This window comes from Esox lucius, chromosome 3, assembly GCF_011004845.1.
Source record: "Esox lucius isolate fEsoLuc1 chromosome 3, fEsoLuc1.pri, whole genome shotgun sequence".
NCBI lineage: Eukaryota > Metazoa > Chordata > Actinopteri > Esociformes > Esocidae > Esox > Esox lucius.
In genome coordinates, this window is record NC_047571.1 from 21,789,222 (window position 1) to 21,815,763 (window position 26,542).

Sequence of the window (26,542 nt, forward strand, 5' to 3'; positions counted from 1 at the left end):
TATAGTACTCGTAAGATCATATAAAAAAGCCACCAAATGATTTCGCTTTTTTCGCGCTATGTGGTTAACGCCCCTCAAACAGACCTATCGATGTGTTTGTCACCTCCCACTGACTTCATTTCCCACAATTCCATCGTACTCGCCCTTGTCAAGATTGCTGCGAGAAGAGTCACAGCAGAACCAAAACAGCATGGAAGTTGCTAGATAATAAGTCATAGTTGGGACAATGGAAAATAAAATAGTACTAGACTGGGCCTCCACGATCTAAAGACATTAGCAACATAAATGTGTGTTACACTTAAAGTTTTGTTTGCAAAACGTGGAGACACTTTGAACATTGACGTGACAGATAGCCTAGCTCCTGCCTGCTGCGTTACTTGGACTGGGTAGCTAACGTTAGCTGTGTTTTTGTTTGCTGTCAGAATCAGTCCGATAGCCATCGCTAACTTCAAATACACCCTAGGCGGGTGCAGACTGAGGCTGTCAACCGATCCGTTGGAAAATTCATGTATTTAACAAGGGAAGACAGGAGGGATCCACAGGTGGCATAAGAATATCGACAAACAAGGTAAGAACAAAATAATTATTTTATAACGTTAAATTCCTATTTAATAACCAGTTAACTGGCTATTTTAAGGGTATTTACATATAAATTAACAAGGCTACTGTTTGTAAGATGTTTAGTATTGATATTGACAAACAACTTTATATTGTTCATTTCATATCACATGACACTCCTGGCTGCCTATCATAAAATGTCCATATGTGTGAAATTATTGTGCCACTGACTTTGTACAGCCGCCATTCCAATGCCACTTATGGAACCGTTGCTAAAGGATAGCCTAATATGTCATTGTCATCTTGTCTTGAGGAATCCTGAAATGTCTTCGCTATCACTCAGTACCATTCATTCCTATGCTGACTGAATACATTCTACAGTATATTCCACATGTTTTCCCTTTATTCCCTTTTTATTACAAAATCATGTTTGCCCCTCCCCCCAAACCAACATTAACTCTATACAGACTTTGTTTTCCTCACTTATTTGGCATTTTCAGTCATATATTTTAATCAAACATTATTGGCCACTACAGATTGCCGATATTCATATGCCACAGTTTGCCAATGCCAATCCAGATGTTTGGTCATTTCTGTACCTGTGTACCTTGGCGTGAATTAAATACAAATATGTTGCTTCTGATAATGCTTGTTATTTCAACAAATGTAATTTAAATCTTACAAATGTTATCTTTCCATATATAAAAACAAAATAACTCTGATATTGAAAGAGATAAATGTACAGTTATGTAAAAATTACACAAGTGTTTAAAGCCCTTAATTTGTCTATGCAGGGTATCAAGTTAACCTTTTGGTTCACCAGCAAATATGCCAGGTAGATTCTGATTTTGGCATCCAACCAATTTGAACCATAAAACCCAAAACGAACGAGTATGCTGTGTACTGATTCAAAAACAGCATAAACGTATTACCATTAACAAGTAATGTGGTATATTGCTGCTCAATTTACAAAAAAAATCCTATGACCTAATCTGAGTCTACTCTAAACCAAAACATCACAGATTGGAAATGTTCAGCTGCGCCTGAAAGGGGGTTACTGTGGTGATGGAGACAACAGCACTTGAGTACATCAGTCAGAGTCCACTCGCCAGCTGACTTGAATCGGACTGTCCTGTCCTGTATTCATTTCACGTCGCAGCCAGCAGTGTGCTCTTTGTTTCTTAAATCGCTCATAAATACAATAGCACCAGGAACTCAATCACCTTAAGAACACTGTTGTAACATGACAGATTATTTGAATACCAAGAAAAGGAAATTCATGTCTAAAAAAAAAAGATGAATATAAGGAATTAGTTTTTCTTCCTGTGGTGGCTATGAATCCAGCAGAAACGCCGGAAAGCACAATCAGACGAAATATCAGACACATTTAAAGCAGTTGGCCCATACCGATTATAACATTTTGGTGTATAATTATCCCATACCGGTTGATGGCCGATCTAACTTGCATCACTACTGTTCTCCTTACTCGTCCAGGGTTGAAAATTGAGCTGATCCCATTCTGACATGACATAAAGCCATACTACCCTACTTCTACCCCCTCTATCGCTACATACTTAAATGATTACCAAGCATGACAGCTCGCCTCAGTTCCCCAGGTCCCATGTTTATTACAGAATACAGCGGGCAGATCACAAGACACTCTTTCACATCAATCACAATGGCATACTCTATTTTAGTGAACTATTTCTGTATCTGTGATTCCTTCAAGTGCCCTAGCTGATAAAATCAATTAAACCAATACAGTCCTTAGTGTTTAATGGTAGGAAAAACCTCACGTCCTCTTCACTTCAAAAAAAAAAGTTCTTAGAATAATTCTGGATCAGAGAGCCAAGATCCTTTTCGTACTCTGCTATACCATGATGGCTTCTCCATGGCCCCTGCTGAGGGGATCTACCACAGGAACTGTAAATTGATAAGCTGTGGGAAGAAGAGACAGTTAAATGGCTGTCAGGAGTGGACTGTAAGGAACAGGAGAAGGATTGAGATTTAGGGCAAAGGTGTGAGGGGAGAGGCGGGGGTGGGCGGGGGGGGTGGGGGGGGTGAATGCAGAGGGTGGCATGAAGCCATACTGTGGTGATGCTAACATTAGTGGTCCCTGACTATAGCTCTGTCTGCTCTCTTTCTAGGGGTGGGTGTGGGCATGTATTTATTTAGCGTCACTCACAGACACAACTAGGCTGGTGTAGTCGGGTTATTAGCATAGATGTCAGCTTAGATGTTTTTGATGTTGAGCTTGCTATGTTTTTGCTCCCCACCCTTTCCTGACTGTGGCAGCGGCTCTATCCTGTGTAGAGCCCTCTTTCTGACTGTGGCAGCGGCTCTATCCTGTGTAGAGCCCTCTTTCTGACTGTGGCCGTGGCTCTATCCTGTGTAGAGCCCTCTTTCTGACTGTGGCAGCGGCTCTATCCTGTGTAGAGCCCTCTTTCTGACTGTGGCCGTGGCTCTGTCCTGTGTAGAGCCCTTTTTCTGACTGTGGCAGGGGCTCTATCCTGTGTAGAGCCCTCTTTCTGACTGTGGCAGCGGCTCTATCCTGTGTAGAGCCCTCTTTCTGACTGTGGCCGTGGCTCTATCCTGTGTAGAGCCCTCTTTCTGACTGTGGCAGCGGCTCTATCCTGTGTAGAGCCCTCTTTCTGACTGTGGCAGCGGCTCTATCCTGTGTAGAGCCCTCTTTCTGACTGTGGCCGTGGCTCTATCCTGTGTAGAGCCCTCTTTCTGACTGTGGCAGCGGCTCTGTCCTGTGTAGAGCCCTTTTTCTGACTGTGGCAGGGGCTCTATCCTGTGTAGAGCCCTCTTTCTGACTGTGGCAGCGGCTCTATCCTGTGTAGAGCCCTCTTTCTGACTGTGGCAGCGGCTCTATCCTGTGTAGAGCCCTCTTTCTGACTGTGGCAGCGGCTCTATCCTGTGTAGAGCCCTCTTTCTGACTGTGGCAGCGGCTCTATCCTGTGTAGAGCCCTTTTTCTGACTGTGGCAGCGGCTCTATCCTGTGTAGAGCCCTCTTTCTGACTGTGGCAGCGGCTCTATCCTGTGTAGAGCCCTCTTTCTGACTGTGGCAGCGGCTCTATCCTGTGTAGAGCCCTTTTTCTGACTGTGGCAGCGGCTCTGTCCTGTGTAGAGCCCTTTTTCTGACTGTGGCAGCGGCTCTATTCTGTGTAGAGCCCTCTTTCTGACTGTGGCAGTGGCTCTATTCTGTGTAGAGCCCTCTTTCTGACTGTGGCAGCGGCTCTATCCTGTGTAGAGCCCTCTTTCTGACTGTGGCAGCGGCTCTATCCTGTGTAGAGCCCTCTTTCTGACTGTGGCAGCGGCTCTATCCTGTGTAGAGCCCTCTTTCTGACTGTGGTAGCGGCTCTGTTCTGTGTCAGAGGTGCTGCTTTTGACAACATGTTGCACTCCTGCCCAGTAACTTATTATTGCCCAGATATGTTGGGCTGACAGAAAGGGGAGTCTCAAATGACTCTCGTCAATCTTTCACTGTCCAAGCACAATCTGGATATAGCCTACTGTCCTGTTATAATAACTTAATTGTCCTTTAATTTTATTGTGCCTGAAATGGAACTCACTATTTTAGTCATTTTACATTTCAGCCTTCAATATCTTTGTCAGAGCAGCCGAGAATGTGTGGAAAAACCAGAACATGTACGTTTTTCTTTTGGTGGCAAAATATAGGCTTAGGACAATCCCTTAAAGGCTGTGTAAGCAAAACATTTTACGGGGCATTTACTACAGAGTGTAAAGTCTTTCATAGTTGTTTTTTTTATAGTCCCAGCATAGTTCATACAATTTAAGAAATGGAGCTCCAGTTGCACTGCATGTTTTTTTTAATGTATTTTTTATTGTAATCTGAAAAACAGTTGGGATCAGTGCAAAGATTCTTTGAGACAAGAATCTGCATTGACAGTCATTCATGTCATCTGCATGTGTCTTATTTGTACTGCATTTGCCTTCATTGCACATCTATGAAGGCAAATCTATACATTGCACATCTGTGAAATACATTGTAATTAATACTTGTAAATGTCTGCCCTCTTCTATTTGCACTTCTGGTTAGAAGCTAACTGCATTTCGTTGTACTGTTCTTGTACTTGTTCAATGACAATGAAGTTGAATCTAATCTAATGTTTTTTTCCCTTCAGGTTTAGGTAGCTGGCGTCGACGCCCCCTGGTGGCCGGTGTGTATGAGTGCCAGCGGTGGCTGGTGAGCGCTGTGGTACCACAGGGATGGGGAATGGAGTCCAAGAACACCAGGCGATGCCTCTCACACAAGGGGAGGTGCTGCCGGTGCCCTCTGCCAGCCAGGCGGAGGTAGGCTGTATTTCATTGGCCAGGGCCTGGAGCTTTGCCTGCTCAGGACATGTGATCACAAAACACTCTAAAAAGGTCCAAGACCTTTTCCCCTGGTTGATTTACCTGAAACTGGCCCTGTTTTTATAATTCTGGTCTCTATATACTGCAATACTATTGCATTAACAACATAACTGCAAGAGTTCTGCCTGGTACAAACTGAAAGTAATTGGTGTGTTCACCTGGCAAGGGACGTTCTTATCGATCAATTGAAATGGCAAGTGAAAACCCACAAGCAATGATTTTGACCCCCGTGGTCCAAATTTTGGAACATAGGTCCTTTTCAGATATAAGTACAAAGTAAAAGTACTTTGTGGTTGTAGTTTCTTGCGATTTTTCTATGCAAGACAGTAGGTGTAGCAAAATGAGAGGAAAGATCTGACAAGTGTTTTTCAACATTAAGCTTGATTTGTTTGTGATATTGGATGCATGTTAACAGAATCACAATAATTAGAGTGAGTTTAGGATATTGCTGTTTTTTCACTCACACATGGATACAGTGTCAAAAACCTGGCTCATCTTCCAAACTCTCCTTTAATTTCTAACAAGTGTGTTTTGCTTCTGTTTACCTTGGACTGTGAGACATCTCTGGAATGAGGACAGAGGAGGAGTGAGCTGACACACTGCTTTCCCCAGTCGTTCCTTCTTTTCTCTGTCTACTTCTTGCTCGCTCTCTCTTGCTCGCTCTCTCTTGCTCTCTCTCTCTGTCTTTGTCTTTCTCTGTGTCTGTCTGTGCTCTGCTGTGTTCTGCTCTTGCTGGCACATTATTAGATGACATTACCACCAGTCCAGTGCTTCAAAGCCTGGGTACTGCACAAATTGTTGTTCCCAAAAGATTTCCTCCCGCCTGTTTGCTTAGCTGGCTTGGTCTTTAACCAAGCCTGGGCCCATTTATAACTTGTTCTGCCTGGTCAGAGTGGGCAGATGTGGGCCATTATATTCTTGTTACGCAAGTCAAGCTTAATGATCTATTGCAACTCAAACAAAGCTTTCAGGGTTCAGCTGGGGAGAGTCTGTGTGGAACCAGGGCTGGTTGCATAGTTATATAGCTACATTACGACAGGGAGGGGTACTGTCTTGGAATGAACCATTGGAACAGCCAGAAGGTGTGTTCAGCCACATGCATTTTTAAAATGTCATGGTAACAAGATCTCTGTTTTGGATTAGGTTCAGTTTTGAAGGGATCAAGGCACTGCTGTTAGACCTTGCATTTCCATAACGGGACCTGTGTCTTTGGGAAAGCGCCCACGTTTTCCCAAGGCGTATGTGTTGCAAAAGCGTTTAGACAAACGGAAGTTATGTAGTAAATGCAAAGAAAATTATGCCTTTGCAAACCATATTTAAATGTTAAGTCTTGATTTTATATTTTATATGAAAATCAGATATTTGGTCTTGGAAGTTATGGTAGTCAATTTTAGAAGTTATGTTGCGCCCATATATATTTAGCAATTACATTTTATCTAAACCTTTAATTCGTTTTCTTACCATTTATGTTGATAGCTGATGCACTAGTGTGTTTTTATAGCAAAACCAGGTTTAAATGTAGTGTTAAACTCCATTACTAGGAAAACCCGGTCTTTGCTCGCTTTCTCATTTTGAAAACATTATACAGTAACCACTCAATACAAAACTTTTCAACATCTCAAATAGCACGACTGAGTCTACCTTAATTTACCACTTGAACAGACTTTAATGTGTTTCACCGGGAATCATCTACCAGTACATGAAGTCGATTTTCCTCACAATGCCTCCCCTACATAATTCTGAACTTTTTTAGAATGTAAAAGGAATATGAATGTGAACGCGTGAAGACATTGTAAAGGCTTGCTTCTTTTATTTTTTTTTTAAGTTGCAGATGTTGCCTGCTTCTTTGTGTAGGCCTTCATGTTGAGGGGCTGTTATAACAATAACACAAAGAATTAAATACTTATCCACGGCACTGTATGTATAATGTTTTTGTTCAATGAATGTATTTCCACCTCTTGTTGTTTTGTCGTCTGCTGCTGCTCATCTGCAGACCCTGAAGCCCCAGACACGATCTGTGGTCAACTCCCTTCTCTCTGGGGCCTTGGCAGGAGCCCTGGCTAAAACCGCAGTCGCCCCGCTCGACAGAACCAAGATTATCTTCCAGGGTAGGAGGCCAAACTTCTAACATTATTTTGAAATACTGTCTACAGTATGTCATTTTCACTTAATTGTATATCTGCTTCTTCTTAATTTTAGTGTCTTCAGCGAGATTCTCTGCCAAGGTTAGTGGTTTGACCCATGTGATGTGTAAATATTTGATGATTATATAAAATGCACTTTTGTGATGTTGGTGATACAAATGATGGAGATACTGAAAGCTTTGTCTGCTCCACCACCAGGAGGCCTACAGGTTGATCTACCGGACCTACCTGAAGGATGGTTTCCTGAGCCTTTGGAGGGGCAACTCTGCCACCATGGTGCGGGTCATCCCCTACGCTGCCATCCAGTTCTGTGCCCATGAGCAGTACAAGAGGCTGCTGGGAGGATACTACGGCTTCCAGGGAAAGTGAGTATCCGTCCCCGTCCGGCCACGCCCAGGCCCCATGGAACCCACTGGAAGTGTCTGCTGTCTTCGCCTGGCAGATGTCTGCTTTGCTCCAGGGCTGTCTATCGGATGGGGGGCGGGAGGTAGCCTAGTGGTGGGAGCATCTGACCAGTAATCCAAGGGTGGCTGGAGCCGGCAAGCTGAAAAAATACATTGTTCTGCCTCTGAGCATTGCAGTTAACCCAGATTGCTGCCCAGTCCCTTGCTGTAAATGAGAATGTTCACAGTCGACCTTCCTGGTGTGGTTAAGGTAAAACAAAATTGATGACTGTTTTCCAGGGCCCTGCCACCAGTGCCAAGGTTACTGGCGGGCTCCTTGGCCGGGACCACAGCTGCGATGCTCACCTACCCCCTGGACATGGTACGAGCCAGGATGGCTGTTACACCCAAGGAGATGTAAGACAACTGTCCCTCTGTAACCCTGAGAACACATTTCACTGTCTTTCTGGTGTCTCCAAACATTATTTCCATTCTAAATACTGACCCCGAAAATCTAGTCTTAACCCTTTTTCTAACCCTTATCCCAACTATAAGTATTACCCTAAACCTAACCCCTGAACCGAAAATAGCCTTTTTGCTTATGAGTACTGGCAAGATGTCCCCCCAAGGTCAAATGAGCCTTGTGTTACTGTCTCTGCAGGGATTTGTGGTCCCTTTCCGGATCAAACGCACTCAGAGACTGTCAAATTTCTGTTTTAGTATGAACTGAAAATCTTGTAGTGCTTTTCCCCAAAAATAGATTACCAAAAAAATGTAATTAATAAATAAACAGACAAAATGATAGACTGCTGTAGATGATGTATATGATGTGGTATGTATAGACTGAAAGTAGACGTGTAAGTGTTGTTGCGCATGTGGTCATAATGTTATGGCTGATCGGTATATACAGGTGCTGGTCATAAAATTAGAATATCATCAAAAAGTTGATTTATTTCAGTAATTCCATTCAAAAAGTGAAACTTATTATATTATTTTCATTCATTACACACAGACTGATATATTTCAAATGTTTATTTATTTTAATTGTGATGATTATAACTGACAGCTAATGAAAATCCCAAATTCAGTATCTCCGAATATTTTAATATTACTTAAGACCAATACAAAAAAAGGATTTTTAGAAATGTTGACCAACTGGATAGTATGAACATGAAAAGTATGAGCATGTACAGCACTCAATACTATGTTTGGGCTCCTTTTGCCTGAATTACTGCAGCAATGCGGCGTGGCATGGAGTCGATCAGTCTGTGGCACTGCTCAGGTGTTATGAGAGCCCAGGTTGCTCTGATAGTGGCCTTCAGCTCTTCTGCATTGTTGGGTCTGGTGTATCGCATCTTCCTCTTCACAATACCCCATAGATTTTCTATAGGGTTAAGGTCAGGTGAGTTTGCTGGCCAATTAAGAACAGGCATACCATGGTCCTTAAACCAGGTACTGGTAGCTTTGGCACTGTGTGCAGGTGCCAAGTCCTGTTGGAAAATTAAATCTGCATCTCCATAAAGTTGGTCAGCAGCAGGAAGCATGAAGTGCTCTAAAACTTCCTGGTAGATGGCTGCGTTGACCTTGAACCTCAGAAAACACAGTGGACCAACACCAGCAGATGACATGGCATCCCAAACCATCACTGACTGTGGAAACTTTACACTGGGCTTCAAGCAACGTGGATTCTGTGCCTCTCCTCTCTTCTTCCAGATTCTGGGACCTTGATTTCCAAAGGAAATGCAAAATGTACTTTCATCAGAGAACATAACTCAGCAGCAGTCCAGTCCTTTTTGTCTTTAGCCCAGGCGAGACGCTTCTGACGCTGTGTCTTGTTCAAGAGTGGCTTGACACAAGGAATGCGACAGCTGAAACCCATATCTTGCATACGTCTTTTTTCCTTCCCTTCGCCTCTCTATTAATGTGCTTGGACACAGAGCTCTGTGAACAGCCAGCCTCTTTAGCGATGACCTTTTGTGTCTTGCCCTCCTTGTGCAAGGTGTCAATGGTCGTCTTTTGGACAGCTGTCAAGTCAGCAGTCTTCCCCATGATTGTGTTGCCTACAGAACTAGACTGAGAGACCATTTAAAGGCCTTTGCAAGTGTTTTGGGTTAATTAGCTGATTTAGAGTCTGGCACCAGGTGTCTTCAATATTGAACCTTTTCACAATATTCAAATTTTCGGAGATAGTGAATTTGGGGTTTTCATTAGTTGTCAGTTATAATCATCGAAATTAAAAGAAAAAAACACTTGAAATATATCTGTCTGGGTGGAATGAATGTATACATTATAGAAACATGTACATTATACAAGTTTCTCTTTTTGAATGGAATTACTAAAAGAAATCAATTTTTGATGATATTCTAATTTAATGACCAGCACCTGTATATTGTTGGAAGTCACAGGCTATCTGCAAATTTGAAGCTGATCTTTTTCCTTAATAAAAAGAAAAAATTAATCCTAACCCTAAAAACTTAACTTTATATCCTAAACATGACACTTAACCCAAAATCTTTTTTTTTTTTTTCAGGATTAGTGAGATATTCTCAGTTCTTCTGATTTGGTCCGTTTTACTATAGCAAAATGAGTACAACAAAAATAACCTGAGGATCAGAGCGATTTTCTCACTTCTTCTGATTTTGCTAAATGAGTACAACTCCCAGGTTTTCCTCCCCCTGTCCCTACTCAGGTACAGCAACATTGTTCATGTGTTTGAGCGGATCTCGCGTGAGGAGGGTTTGAAGACGCTGTACCGTGGTTTCACCCCCACCATCCTGGGAGTGATTCCCTACGCTGGACTCAGCTTCTACACCTATGAGACACTCAAAAAGATTCATGCAGGTAGTGTACTTTCTCTGTATAATCTGTATAATCTGCCCTTATTTCATATTACATATTACCATCATAAAGTTATTAATAATATGGCTACCATCATAAAGTATATATTCTGTCTTAATTATGGCTACCATCATAAAGTATATATTCTGTCTTAATAATATGGCTACCATCATAAAGTATATATTCTGTCTTAATAATATGGCTAGCATCATAAAGTATATATTCTGTCTTAATAATATGGCTAGCATCATAAAGTATATATTCTGTCTTAATAATATGGCTACCATCATAAAGTATATATTCTGTCTTAATAATATGGCTAGCATCATAAAGTATATATTCTGTCTTAATAATATGGCTACCATCATAAAGTATATATTCTGTCTTAATAATATGGCTACCATCATAAAGTATATATTCTGTCTTAATAATATGGCTACCATCATAAAGTATATATTCTGTCTTAATAATATGGCTAGCATCATAAAGTATATATTTTGTCTTAATAATATGGCTACCATCATAAAGTATATATTCTGTCTTAATAATATGGCTAGCATAGTCTTTATATTCTACAATCCTCCCTGCATGATCCCCTCACACGTCTCCCTCTCCAGAACGCAGCGGTCGACTTCAGCCCTACTCCTATGAGCGGCTGGCGTTCGGCGCGTGTGCGGGCCTCATTGGCCAGTCAGCCTCCTACCCGCTGGACGTGGTGCGGCGGCGCATGCAGACCGCGGGCGTGACGGGGCACACGTACGGAACCATCCAGGGCACCATGAGGGAAATCGTAGCGGAGGAGGGCGTGGTGCGGGGCCTTTATAAAGGCCTCAGTATGAACTGGGTCAAAGGGCCCATCGCCGTGGGGATCAGCTTCACAACATTTGATCTGACTCAGATCCTGCTGAAGAAGCTGTACCAGTTAAGGTATAATAACAGGTAACCACCAGGTTGAGATGGACTGATGGGAAAGACGTGAAAGTGTACAGGCCATGCCGAGGAGAAAAGCCTGACTGTCTTGGGGACATAAGAACCACAGCACTAAGGATGTGATGGCCAGGGTGAGAGAGAACCTCTGCTCTTTTAAGAGTCAAGGTATGGAGGACTGGGGATTTTGATCCAGTAATCCTGTTCAGCCCATTGGGGAGACATACCTGGACAGGTCATGTCAGAATACCAGTGCTGGTGTTTTAAATTGTAGGCATTTTGGGTACACAATGTAGTACGCTTTAAATGCCAGGAGGGTCTATTTATATAATAAAATAATTATTTTAGGTACAGACAGATTTGTTTGGCAACAGCTGGTAATCAGCTAAATGTATACACTGTACCGAAATAAACAGATTGCTGTGGTCAACGCAGTTGGGCATTTAGATATATGGATGTGTGTAGTATGTTGATATTTTTGTGGCCTACTGTATTCGATTTGACTATACAGTATGTTCTACATAGTATGCATCTCTATCCTTGTTTGGTTCCCATTTAACATCTTGAATCTTCACTAAACCTACCCCCAAAAAAATCCTAACCGTAATCCTTATTCTAACCTGGACTGTTATTTTTAGCCTAAACCTAACTTCAATGCAAAAAGTAACTTTCTTCTGGGGACCAGCAAAAGGTCCCCAAAAGTTAACATTTTCCTAGTTTTACTCTTTGTGTATTTTTTTTATTTATTTATTTTTGTCAAAATGTGAACACACTAACACACACGAATGCTTGTTCCTAAGTGAAATGTGGTTTATCACCATTATTTGCAGTGTTCTCAGTTTCCGTTACATACACGGAGGGTAACTGTGTTAAGGGATGCTGAGGTTGGGTGGAAGATGAATGTACATTACCATCCTGTGAAGGTGGTATGCAATATGCTCAGTTTTTGATGTGTGAGTACAGTATATGATACTTATTTACTCAAAATGCTAAATTCTCCAGTGATGTAACGGACAGGTTCTCTCTGTGTTTGTGTTCTTGTTTATCTACCATTTCGGGACCAAAATGTCCTGATATTACATTAAAACATTTTCAAGGGCTGACTTTTCAAAATTGCTTTGGTTAGGTTTAGGCATAAAGTTTAGGTCTAGAGTTAGAGGATCAGCAGAATGTGTGTATGAATAGAAAAACATGGGAAAAGCCTGAATAACACCTGTGCTGTCGTGCATGCTAGAGTTTTGCTGTATAAATGAGGGAGAGTTAAGGTTAAACCAGGATTTTCTTTCATTGTTATTATTTCCTTAACAAATATAAACATTTTCCCATGCACACCTACTGGACCCAGTTACCCATTGACATCAGTTAGATTAGACTTTTATCAAGCTACAGTGTGCCCCCAGATTTGTTTGATGGTTTAAGATTTGTTTGACTTAATTAATGGATTGATTGTTTTAATGACTTATTCCTAAGGATATACAAAAGGGACATTATACTTGTTGATTTCTACTTAGAGAAGATATATTATCAACAAAATGTGGCCGGTTCTCATTGAAAAGGAGCACAGCTGGTCATCATACACAGCTGTAGCGGTTTTAGATGCTTGTTTGTAACTCACTCTCCTGGAACCATGCACACCTCTAGAAAATGAGTTTGACTAACAGGGACATGCAGTATGAAGTTTCTCCGTGTTGATTCATTTTGTTTTTGTCTGTGTGAGTGTAATAAACCCCCCCCCCCCCCCCGCAGGCCTAAAATAGGCTTCTGGTATATATTTGGAAAGTGACCCATGCTTCTGTTTTCCTGGCTGGCTGCTGTCAGACACATGCCAGTGGCTGCAGAGGGGGTTTGTATGTGGAGCTAGTTGGAGGGATATAGGAGTGGGAAGATGCACTGTAAGGGTGGAGCTTACACCTTCAGTACTGTCCTCCGAGGAACCCCAGGGCTCGCGGATCCGGTTTCTGCAGAACCATGCTGTCTTTTATGGTCAGAAATATGATTGTGTTTGTATGTATTATTTATCCGGATTGACATCTGGTGAGTCACTCCAGCACTATTAAAGAAAGCACTTCGGACATTATCCAGTTCAGTGTGATCAAGCACAAGCTTTCTTCATAGATGTTCATCGATAGAGAGTGAAAGTGCAGTGGATGTCCAGGACCAGGATTGGGTCCTACTCCATAGGGATGCTTTAGGAGTCATTATAAACCGCCTGAATGCTGATTGACCGAATACCACTGATATTACATTGCCTTTTACTGCTCCAATTGCGTTGTTGACTGTGTACAACTTTTACCTTTGGGTGTATAGTTTTGTGATGCCTGTATTCTATCTCTGGACAGTTGTCATTGTTGTCCTGTACAAACGTCACAATTTCTGCCTGCTTGCTCTGGGTTGAAGTTCTCCCTTGGGCACAGATTTAGGGTAGGCTAAAAACTGTGTCCAAACTCTACAATTGTATAGTGATACCTTAGAGCCGACCCAGCTTGGCTCCGGGGTTTTGTGGTGTGTTCTCTGCTGTGTTATAGCGAGTGTGCTCTGTTCCTGATATGTTGTGTGACTAAGTTCAGTTGCTCTTGCTACTGATTCTTTTAAGTGCCTGGAGAGAAATAGTAACTATTTTACTATGAATGATACTCTACTTCACGAACGTCTTGTGGCTTGTTTCCATTTTATTGCCTGGCTCTCTGTGTTTTTAATATATCTTATGCCAATAACACCGGAGTAAAACTAATGCTAGGTTTGGAGTTCAGGGTATAAACGTCTTGAGTATGAATGTACAGTTTTGGCTTTGTTCCAATACAATAGGGGTATTCAGGGTCCATCTCTATTGTGACTTGCTGACTCCTTATTGCAGCTATATATTGGAGTGTGCTCCAATATATAGGTTGGAGATCAGTTTGGACCTAAAAGGCTGCACTAATGTATTCTGTCCGGATGGGTCACCTCCAAAAACTTTCCTTTGAGGAAATGACCGATGAACAAGAAACTTCTTCAGACAATCAGGCAATGCCAAAGCGTCATTTGTTTATGCAAATGTACAAGTTGTTCTGTGATGAGTTTTACGTGGCCTTTATGAAGCCTGAATACCAATCTAATTCCCAGCTCAAGTGATGTTTCAGAAAGTGTGATATTCTTTTTTTTTTTCTCTCAATGTACCCATTGAAAAACTGAAATGTTTTCAACACCAATGTTTTCAAAATGATACCGACCAGGAGACAGTGTTTGTGCATGTGACTTGAGTCATAACCATTAGCTGCGGTTTTTGCATTGATTAATATGACTGTTTGGTAAATTATGATTTGTGCCAATGTAATGTGAATGAAACTAACACGTATGATCCGTGTGCATTCAGTCTTTTTTGATGGTGTTCTTGACAAATCTCTGAAGTTCTCGTAAATAAAGCTGTATATTGACATTCAGTACTACTGCTGTCTCTATTACACGATTTGAAGATCTTTGTATGTTAATTCAGGTGTGACAGCGGGATTTGCTCTTCTTTTCAATCCTGCAAAAATGATGAAAAAGACACATTTCTCCCCAACCCCTTGTTCAGAGATCCCAATGCTCTTGGTTTAAACCTAGGAAAAGTCATATTGGAGTTGTTCCTGTGCCTACAAGGCTAGCATAGCATCTCACTCACGATTTAATATTTTAATTGACAGCAACAGCGTAATGCAGTGGCACACGCCATTAGCTTGAACGGTTCAAGAACGACTGTTCCTAAGAAGATGCAAAACACCTCTGAGAGATGTACCCAGTAGATGGCAGTATAGAGTGGCTTGAGAAAGGATGGTTCCCGAGAGGTGGCTGCAGTGGGGTGCTTTTGTCGGCTTCACCTTGTGCCTGTGGAATCTGACTTTGGGTCAATAGAATCTAAAGGATTCTATTCTATGATCCATTCTGCTCTGGAAAACCGGCTGAATCATTCCATATCTCACTATTCCAGATCTCTGGTTTAAGTCCCTTAATAGACGCTATCTAATTCTGATTTCTCTATGGGAACGTCTACGGGAATTGTCTTCGTGGGCAGTAAATCAGTAAATACGGGTGCCAGTCTGTAGGTTGAGTATGTTTCCAGACTGGAACTGTGGCCCCTTAATAAACGAGAGCGACCAAGATGCAACCTTCTGCAAATGTCCAGTAGATGGCAGTGCATCACTACTATAGAAAATGTGTTTTAAGATGGGGATGGCGTACCCTTACTGCCCTGAACTTGACCTTGACAAAAAAACTGCTTCAATTCACTACTACTAATCACAATTGGGTCCTTATAGTCTCAACAAGCCTCTTGTCATTGAATCACATTTTGTATAAGGAATCTGACTGGTGGGATAAACACCTTCCCAGTCTCCTTCCAATAACTAGATGAACACTGAGAGGAAAATGACTGAGTTTTGCTCGATCAGAATGTCCCTTGGTATGTAGTATTTTAGAGTTTCTTATGTTTTATTTATTTTTTATCTTGTTACATGTTATAAAGCATAGCAAATTAAGGGTTTTTTATCATACTCAACAAAGAAGAAAGACACTTCTATATTCTTGAACCTGTTCTTCTATTGTCTTTAGTTCTTGGATCAAACTTGTACAGTCCAACTTGGAGTGCATCTCAATAGGCATCTTCTCCATACTAATCTGCCCAAACCTGAAAACACATTTCAGATGCAAGCAATGTGATGGATTGGTCCTACACCAGGTTTCTCGTGTTTCATTAGTGCAGATGTAGGGATTGAAGGCAAACCAATGAAGCCCCATTAGATTATTCAAATAGGCGATCAGCTGCCTACTCCCAAACTTGACCGTGAGCGGTGGGCCGCCTTGGCCTCCAACCAATCTGGAGTCTCCTTTGAACACCCGTCATCTTAACAGAAGAGAAGAGGGCGGAGAACAGGAAAGTGGGCTTTTGAAGAGAGTGAAAAAAGGAATGGAGATACAGGGATAGAAGATGTGGTTGCCATAGGTACTTGGCAGAATGCCAGGTAGGGCAAAAATCTATTTGCATTTATTCAAATAATGCAAAGGCACGTCAGCAGATGCACGCGTACATTATTTGCTCACTATTTCACACGTGATAGAATTAAATATAATGCACACATATTACCCAACAATGCTTACAAAAAGCCTGCGGGAAAAAACTGCAGCAGAATTCATTGGCAGCGTTGTAGTAATCCTAACATCGTCTCTGTTCGGGAATCCATAGATACACTCTAGTAAGTCCTAGCTGTCAGTAACATATGCTTTTCAATATATGGAGATAGGTTGCAACAAACAGATTTTTATATAACCAGGGGGTAAGTACAAATTATTATTTACAGCAACTACCTTGGAAGAATGTTATGGGGGGAGAAGGAGCAATCAGGGTTGACTGTCTTGCCCAGGGACATAAGGACATAACTTTCACCTTAGTGTTTGGGGAATTAGAACCAAGGACTCTTCGCCCTCCAGTCAGAAGCCCTAACCACTGTCCCAGATGATGACAGTAATGCATCAGAATTCATGAAGAAAGTTACATTTTACTGCTTTTATTAATTGGTGTCTAAGAGATAATGATTCTATTGCAATACATTTCTTAATTCCTTGACACTCATATAGGCTACAGCAAACTTTCTCTGTTGTGAATTGTAAAGGAAGCATTTTGCCAGCATATAGCACAAGTTCTACTGTTTTTTATAAACCACACCCACCCCATGTTGTTGCATGAATTAATGGAACAGACGAAAGCAGACCAAGACTCAATGCCTAAACCCAGACTACCCAGACTTTATGCCTAAACCTAGACTCCATGCCTAAACCCAGACTACCCAGACTTTATGCCTAAACCCGGACTACCCGGACTTTATGCTTAAACCTAGACTCCATGCCTAAACCCAGACTACCCGGAATTTATGCTTAAACCTAGACTCCATGCCTAAACCCAGACTACCCAGACTTTATGCCTAAACCTAGACTCTATGCCTAAACCCGGACTACCCGGAATTTATGCTTAAACCTAGACTCTATGCCTAAACCCGGACTACCCGGACTTTATGCTTAAACCCGGACTACCCAGACTTTATGCTTAAACCCGGACTACCCAGACTTTATGCTTAAACCCGGACTACCCAGACTTTATGCTTAAACCCGGACTACCCAGACTTTATGCTTAAACCCGGACTACTCAGCCTTTATGCTTAAACCCGGACTCTCGCATTTAAAGCCCCAGGATTCTAACCTCCAGCGGGCCCTTGCATTTCAGAATATATTTGCCATGATGCAGAGAACAATCAGCAATTATATAACAATTTACTTTTATTTCATATAATGGGTAGGAGTGCACACTCATTAACCTAACGAGCTAGGCTAGTATTCTAGGCAGCTAAAGATGTTGCTAGAGCGCTTTTTTAATTCATGACATATTAAGTTGTTTTCATGACCAAACATTTTGATTTTAACAGAACAAAAAGTGTCTACAGTCACAAGGAATAAAATGGATCCTAAGAATATCAAAAATGACTGCAGGTACATTATTTTCAGGCTCGTACCTAGCTAAAGCTATCCATTTTTAAAATTTAAAATTGTAAGATCTTTTGACATCTTAAATAGTTTTATTGAATCTGTTAACTTTTACAAGTTTTTTGACAGTCATGATAAAGGTACCATGTCCAGAAAGTGTTCCACATTACTTGAGAAAGTGAAGGTATTTATTCAGATAAAAAGATGTACAGCCGCTGCAAATCTTGCTACAAGTCATGTTTATCTAAATAAAACTAACATAGTGTAAATAAAGCATTAGAATCCCTAACCAAGACTCAGCTAAGAACTTTTTTAAGTCTTATTTAATTCTAAATGTGCACATAGTTTTAAATATACAACCAAATACATTATGCTTGTTTTAAAATGTGTAGTAAATTGCCTTGATCACAAAAATCTTTGTGCTACTCAATTTATGAACCTTTTTACAAGGCCATTTTACAAGGCCATTCACACTGTCTATCTGTTTATCTGTTTAGCATTTGCTTGACCGACACAACTGGATGTTCTTTCTTCAGGTCTAGATTCTGTAATATTATCAAAGGAGTACAACAGAGTTTGTGAAGATGTTACTCAAAAAGGGCAGTTTCTGTTCAGGCCCTTTGTCGGGTGGTCTTGTGTTCAATCACTTGGTCTTCAATCCATAATCTGTCTCTTTTTAAAACTCCACAAAACAAAAAGGCCTCAAATATATATTTAAAAGTGGCCTCCTTTTCAAAGATCTTGACTCCCTCTAATAGCAGAAAGTTAATTGTAAAATACTTTTTCCTGACAGTCTTGGACTACCATTTATAAAAAATTTTTTTTTTTTTTTTAAATGCAACAGAAGTTACTTTTAAATATTTGGGTCTCTAGTGGGCAGGGTTTAATCATCTTCAGTGCTTCCTGTGTTAGTAGGTCGGCTTCAGTTAGGTTTTGTAGATCACTATTCCATTGTGTTAACAGGGCTCTACTAAAAAGGCCTCCAATCTAACTGACATAATAAAGATACAGTATCTCACAACAGTGAGTACACCCCTCACATTTTTCTAAATATGTGATTATATCTTTTCATGTGACAACACTGAAGAAATGACACTTTGATACAATGTAAAGTAGTGAGTGTACAGCTTGTATAACAGTGTAAATTTGCTGTCCCCTCAAAATAACACAACACACAGCCATTAATGTCTAAACCGCTGGCAACAAAAGTGAGTACACCCTTAAGTGAAATTGTCACTGTTAAACAAGCTGTACACTGACTTCTTTACATTGTAGCAAAGTGTAATTTCTTCAGTGTTGTCACATGAAAAGATATAATCAAATATTTGTGAAAATGTGAGGGGTGTACAAATTTCTTTGAGATATTGTATATTGTGGTACAAAATCTGTTCACAGTTTTACCAGTCTGTACTAATATACAGTACCTTTGGAAAGTATTCAGACTTCTTCACCTCCACATTTTGTTGTGTAATGGCCACACACAACACGCAATAACGACAAAGCGAAAACATGTTTAAAGAAATGTTTATTGATGATTAGAAACTGAAATGTCTCATGTACATAACTATTCTGACCCATTACTATGACACTTTACATAGAGCTCAAATGCATCCAGTGTGTCTTTAGATGTCTCTAGAACTTGATTAGAGTGTCTTTCTAAATCATGTTCAATCAAATTCAGTTGACTGGACATGCTGTCTACAGTGGGGAGAACATGTATTTGATTCACTGCCGATTTTGCAGGTTTTCCTACTTACAAAGCATGTAGAGGTCTGTCATTTTTATCATAGGTACACATCAACTGTGAGAGACGGAATCTAAAACAAAAATCCAGAAAATCACATTGTAATAATGAATTAGCATTTTATTGCATGACATATGTATTTGATCACCTACCAACCAGTAAGAATTCCGGCTCTCACAAACCTGTTAGCATTTCTTTAAGAAGCCCTCAATGAATATCAGGAAGGTGAGAGATCAGCCCAGAACTACATGGCAGGACCTGGTCAATGACTGTCGTGGAAAACCAAGTCCACAACTACTTCAACTCAGGAACTTGTGAATCCAATAGACTTTAATGAAAATCATAGGAGAATGACAGACATTAAAGCCCTTCTGCAGATACACCCAAATTCTAAGTACAGGACCATGGCTTTTATACAAAATCTTCAAACATCACACCAAATGATCATCACCTTTGGAAGTCCCCTTTAAGGCAGGGTTTATCTCTTGCCCCCCTATCTTTATACCAAATCTTCAAATATCACGCCATCTGACCAACCATCACGCCATCTGACCAACCATCACGCCATCTGACCAACCATCACGCCATCTGACCATCCTTCTTTGGAAGATCCCTTTAGGGCGGAGTTTACCTCTTGCCCCTCATCACTTCCTGAGTGTCCTTAACTTAACTTGAAGATCTCATGGTTCATGTTGGGGTCACACTTTCAGTGAAACCAAGAAGCTGTAAATTTCAAGGCCATAAATATCTGGACACAGGATGCTTTTCTGCTGAATGCACTATTACTGATGAACCCCTATGGAGCGTCAAGACCAAATGCCCCAATCTCAAAGCCATATGTTTTCTGAGGCTTTTCTGTCTGTGTGTTTGCGTGGGCTGCATCATCTAAGAACTCATAGTGTTTTTGGATCACTCGTTAATATGTTCCCAAAAATTTGTGATTATGCATGCATATTGATATATTCATAAAACGTGTGATTATATATGCAGTTTACAGAAAATTCCCTCACATGACCTGATGTGAGCTGGGACCACAGTCTCAAAGAAAACCATTAGTAACACACTTCGCCGTCATGGATTAAAATCCTGCAGCGCACGCAAGGTCCCCCTGCTCAAGCCAGTACATGTCCAGGCCTGTCTGAATTTTGCCAGTGGCCATCTGGATGATCCAGAGGAGGAATGGGAGAAGGTCATGTGGTCTGATGAGACAAAAATAGAGCTTTTTGGTCTAAACTCCACTCGTCGTGTTTGGAGGAAGAAGAAGGATGAGTACAACCCCAAGAACACCATCCCAACCGTGAAGCATGGAGGTGGAAACATCATTCTTTGGGGATGCTTTTCTGCAAAGGGGACAGGACGACTGCACTGTATTGAAGGGAGGATGGATGGGGCCAACAACCTCCTTCCCTCAGTTAGACCATTGAAGATGGGTTGTGGCTGGGTCTTCCAGCATGACAACGACCCGAAACACACAGCCAGGGCAACTAAGGAGTGGCTCCGTAAGAAGCATCTCAAGTTCCTGTAGTGGCCTAGCCAGTCTCCAGACCGAGGAGCTGAAAGTCCGTATTGTCCAGCGACAGCACCGAAACCTGAAGGATCTGGAGAAGGTCTGTATGGATGAGTAGGCCAAAATCCCTACTGCAATGTGTGCAAACCTGGTCAAGAACTACAGGAAACATATGATCTCTGTAATTGCAAACAATGGTTTCTGTACCAAATATTAAGTTCTGCTTTTCTGATGGATCAAATACTTATGTCATGCAATAAAATGCAAATTAATTACTTAAAAATCATACAATGTGATTTTATGGATTTTTGTTTTAGATTCTGTCACTCACAGTCAAAGAGTAACTATGATAAAAATTACAGACCTATACATGCTTTGTAAGTGGGAAAACCTGCAAAATCGGCAGGGTATCAAATACTTGTTCTCCCCACTGTATATGAGGTCCCACACTTCACTGTGCAAGTCAGATCCAGAACCAAGACATTAAGTCCAAGGAACTCTTCACCGACCTCAGATATAGAACTCTGTTGAGGCATATATCTGGGGAAAGTTATAAAAACAATGCTAAAGCGTAGAAAGTTCCCTGGAGAACAGTAGGTTCCATCATTGGGAAATGGAAGAATTTGGAACCACCAAGACTTCCTAGATCTGCCCGTAACCTTGCAAGAAAGGGAAAAACCCTATAACAGAGTATCAGAGTTCTCTACAAAGATAACCTGCCAGAAGGACATCTCTGCAGCACTCAATCAAAATCCTTTATAGTAGTGGCTAGATGGAAAATGAACTACCCTTGAATAAAAATTACATGACGTGCCGATTGGAGGTTACCAAGCCGCACTTCAATGACGCTAAACGCATGAGTAAATAGATTATCTGGACTGATGAGACCAAAATGTAACTATTAGGCATGAATGCCAGGCACTAACTAGGGCGAAAACAAGGTACCACTCATCTTTTGGCATATACCATTTCTACGCTGAAGCATGGTGGTGGGAACATCATGCTTTGGGGATGCTTCTAAGCGGCAGGACCTGGGAGACTAGTCAGGATTAAGGGAACAATTAACAGAACAAAACGCAGAGAGGTCCTTGAAGAAAACCTGATCCAGAGCACCCAGGACCTCAGACTGGGGCAGAGATTCATCGTAGATTCAGCACGATAACAACCATGCACACACAACCAAGAGAATACTGGAGTGGCTTCCGGACTACTCCATGAATGTCCTTGGGTGGTCTCGCAAAAGTAAGAACTTTAGCAAGACAAAGATTGCAGTTCACCAGCACTCCCCATCCAACCTGACAGAGCTTCAGAGGATCTGCAAGGAAGAATGGGTGTGCAAAGCTTTTTTATTTTCAAGAAAGCTAAAACTTTCAAAGTCTTTTTAGACATTGTGGAGGATACAATAAGGGGCTTCAGGAATAGGCAACTTTAACTTTAGTTCTGATTGCTTTTAGTAGGATGTTTTCTGTGCAAAGCCCAAAGAGGGAAGGAAAAAGACAAATACTGCATGACAGACACCATATCCATGGAATTTAGGGTCTGGAAAAAAACGGAGCAAAACCTGAGAAGAGCTGAATCCTGTTACGGCAAATTGGATTTAGAGCAAAATAAATACATGTAATTCCATAACGCAACAAAATGTAGAGAAAGTGGAGCTGTGGGAATACTTTTAGAAGGCACTATATGTAGATTTGCTGTCGGTCAAAAAAGCTGCACATTCTTAGAATAACCTGTAAGTTTTGAAATATAGTCTAGAAATGTAAACTGAACACAACCCATTAATAATAAAAAAATTTTTTTTACTTGATTGGCAAAAAATACGCATTTAAAAAGAAGGCTATCTACCACTTCCGCTCCAAAATAAGCTAAGCGGTTAAACAGAAACCATGCTCAGGAAGAGAACATAATCAGAATCCAAACCAGAACAGAGAATCCCAGTTAACGAAAGATGCGTTATTTTTGAACGATTTATTGACTTTTGACTCGTGGGACTGGTCTTCTCATAGTGACTTGTTAGTTTCAGTCGTTCGTTTGACCTGCAGACCGCAGATTATTTTACATCCGAAACACGTGCTCCTCCCGTAGCCTACGTTATCAATTGACACAGTTTAGTAGAACAAAAAACCTCTGTTCAACGCTATAGAGAATTTCGGATTATGTTACTCACTATCACACGCTGCAGTCAGTTGACATGAGCAGCCAAAGGTGTTGGTGTTCGTTAAATATTGAAGGTTGTTTTTTCATATAACACTGTAAAACATATATACTACAGAATTTTAACAAATAAGAGTATTAAGTACCTATCTTTACAGACCTCCCCTACATTTTACTAGTGTTGCATTTAGATAGGGGTTAATACCATCCCCTTAATTCGCACCTTGCATAAGCGTATTTTACCGAAGAGGATTCATTAAAAAACGGTGTATTTTTATTTGATAAAGTGGACATGTTTGAAAAAGTAAAGGGTTTTAAAACTAATTAAAAATCAACATTTGTAGCCTGATATAATTTGCCACATTAGTTAGTACCGGTGGACAATGTCTGCTTTTGGTGTTGAGCTGTCTTAATGAGGAAATGTGAGATGTTTGTTTATGTTGGAAAAACATTAGTGAATAGGATATAGAGTATTTATATGCGCTTGTAGGCCTATTATCTGAAAACACGCTATTTATATTAGTGGCATATTACATTGGATTTTTAAATATGATGTACTTTTTCACATTTTGTTTCTTGCACCAATATAAATGTATTTAAAAGTGATTTACAAAATAACCATACTCTCAGATATTCTCTTATACTCTTTTCAAGTCAATTAAGTAATACACCTGACAAAATAAACATTTTGTTACATACTACTTTATATATGAAGATTTACTGTCATGCATTTGTTCAAACCTGCTCTTTAAACGTCATCAATTGTTAACCCAATGTTTAAATGTGATTCATGGGAGCATATTATCTTAACTGCAGTATTTAAATAAAAACTTCGATTCCTATCTATTTGGAAAACTTAAAAAACATACAAATGCAAACCTTTCGACTGTACATTAACAAACGTTGCTATTACATCAAAATTAACTCCAGTTTTAGTTTAAATTTAAATCAGAATTATGTACTATCGTTTTTCTTACAATTTCTTCCAGGATAATTAGATGGCATAGCCTAATAGCTGTTTTCTTTTTACAATAACGTCTGCACCACTTTCGGAATACGTTTTGTCCTGCTGGTTACAGGCTAAAAGCCTACCGTTTTTTCAGTAAGTCTTTAAAACCCCAAAAATGAATACTATTTTTGTTGTTGTTGGTGAATTAAATAATTTCCTTTAGATTCATGTTATGTATTGTTGGTAAATACATGTATAGCCGAAAATCTACTCATAATCTCAACATCTTCTAAAAGTACAATGTATGTTTAACTTCCATTTAGTGACAGTGGTCTCCACATTTTTCAAACACGATTTGTTCATGAAAATGTATTTACTAGAAAATTGTAAAAAATAAGTGTTAACAAAACACGGTAAATGAATAAATAGCTCAAACTCAAGTTGTCTGAAATATATGTTTTTTCTATGCATGAGCACCATAAAAAATCTTACAGCCCAATTTTTGCACTGGCGATAACAATGCAAATGATTCTTGGCACAAACAAGTATGTTTATACTGTATCCCTCTGTATAAGCCACCATCACTGAGCGTGGACACCTTGGCCAGTCTCCCAGCGTACCTTTAACCCTGGTGCACACTTGTTAATGCCAGCAAGGTCCGTCTGGCACAATCAACTAACACTAACATGGAAATTATACTATTACAGTAGTTTATCCGTTGACATTCTGTTGGCTAATCATTTATGATATTATGTTCCACACTCCCTGTGGCTTTGGAAAGCTGGGTTATAGTTTTAGAAGTGTATGATTACTGTCCGTTCCATTCCATCCAATAGGAGAAGTATACACTTAATTAGCATTTCTTTTAAATTTACAGTTTTTGTTTGCATTTCAATATTTTGGTAATATGTTAATTCTGTTAGTATGTTATGTATGACATAACAATTAAATATAGCCCAGAGCCAAATTATTATTTGATGTTAAAACATGAAGACTGAAAAAACAACAATACTTTTAGAAAAACAACCACTTTTATTTATATATGTGTTGGTCTATATAACTGGATGCAGCATACAGTATATCATATGTTAAATACACACATGTTTTTTCAGCTTACCAAACCAAACCAAATTTATTTGCGACCATTGTAAATTTGTTTTCCAAACTAGATTTGCTTCAGAGCAACAGAGCAACTATGAACAACTAAGGTGAGTATACATATTAATTCAACATCAGTTCTGTACTAGCAATGTTCGTATTGGGATTTTGTCAGGTTTTGAATGTTTCATGTTACTCCATGTTCTATTGATCTTCACAGCCAGCTTGAAGTCATAGCAGTATTTTTGTCTGTTTTGTAAGTTGAGCCAATGGGTCCACAAGGCTTCACAAGGTTTTGGTTAGTCCAATCCAGTCCAGTACCTTCTTTCTTTGAACTGTCCCATGTTGATCTGGATGGACACAAAGACAATGAGTTAGACAATAGGTGAGTCGTTCAGTGGTGCAGGGCTGTTTTTACAATGCTACTGGTAGTGACATTCCATCAGTCCATTAAACTAGTAGTGTGAAGCATGGCTACTCTGCATACTGGATGTATGTAATCAGTGCTGGATGATGTTACATACTGTCACTGTCACTAGATGTGTGTGTGTGTGTGTGTTAGTCCCATCTCTATCCAACAGTCCTGTGGGTAGGTGTGAATGTTAGTCCCATCTCTATCCAACAGTCCTGTGGGTAGGTGTGAATGTTAGTCCCATCTCTACCCAACAGTCCTGTGGGTAGGTGTGTGTGTGTGTGTTAGTCCCATCTCTACCCAACAGTCCTGTGGGCAGGTGTGTGTGTGTTAGTCCCATCTCTATCCAACAGTCCTGCGGGTAGGTGTGTGTGTGTTAGTCCCATCTCTACCCAACAGTCCTGTGGTTAGGTGTGTGTGTTAATCCCATCTCTACCCAACAGTCCTGCGGGTAGGTGTGTGTGTATGTGTCTTTGTGTGTGTGTCTGGGCACATGTCACAATCCTTATCTCCCCTGCTTCTGTACGTGGATACAAGACATTGTGTGTGAGTGTGTGTCTTTGGGTGTGTGTGCCTTTGTGTCTGTCTTTGTGTGTGTCTTTGTGTGTGTGTGTCCGTGTGTGTGTGTGTTTGTGTGTGCCTTTGTCTTTGTGTGTGTGTGTGTGTGACCTCTAGGTCTGGGGTCTGGGACTTGGACGTCTATAGGAGGTGCAGTCAGCTGGGACACTTGAAATGACACCTCAGGGAAAACACAGACGCACATTTGGAGACACACTTCTCCTGTCTGGCTTTTGCAACATCATGACCCTCTGACTCATCTACACTGTTTGATGTCTGGGCTGACATCACTTCCTGCTGAGAGGCACTGCCTTCATTACGAATAAGAACGAGTCATCGTCATAAATGACTGGTTGGTTTAAAACAAGAACCAATGCATTTTGACTAGAGGCAAATAT

The 26,542-nt window shown here is 40.6% G+C and overlaps 1 protein-coding gene and 1 long non-coding RNA gene across 4 annotated transcripts in view; one reads left to right on the forward strand and one right to left on the reverse strand.

Moving 5' to 3' along the window:
• The first annotated feature begins 150 nt into the window (after positions 1-150).
• Positions 151-14,655, forward strand: slc25a42 (solute carrier family 25 member 42). Its single transcript, XM_010888089.5, has 8 exons — positions 151-568; positions 4,710-4,878; positions 6,935-7,049; positions 7,141-7,166; positions 7,284-7,450; positions 7,769-7,885; positions 10,158-10,309; positions 10,924-14,655. The coding sequence occupies exons 2-8, from the start codon at positions 4,795-4,797 to the stop codon at positions 11,247-11,249; spliced, it is 987 nt and encodes a 328-aa protein (XP_010886391.2). The 5' UTR covers positions 151-568; positions 4,710-4,794; the 3' UTR covers positions 11,250-14,655.
• A 10,439-nt stretch (positions 14,656-25,094) lies between these two features.
• The window catches only part of LOC105020799, a 35,626-nt gene continuing 34,178 nt past the window's right edge, over positions 25,095-26,542 (reverse strand). For all 3 annotated transcript variants that reach the window (XR_004575623.1, XR_004575622.1, XR_004575624.1), the window contains one exon: positions 25,095-25,524. This is a non-coding gene — a long non-coding RNA (uncharacterized LOC105020799). The remainder of the gene's footprint in view (positions 25,525-26,542) is intronic.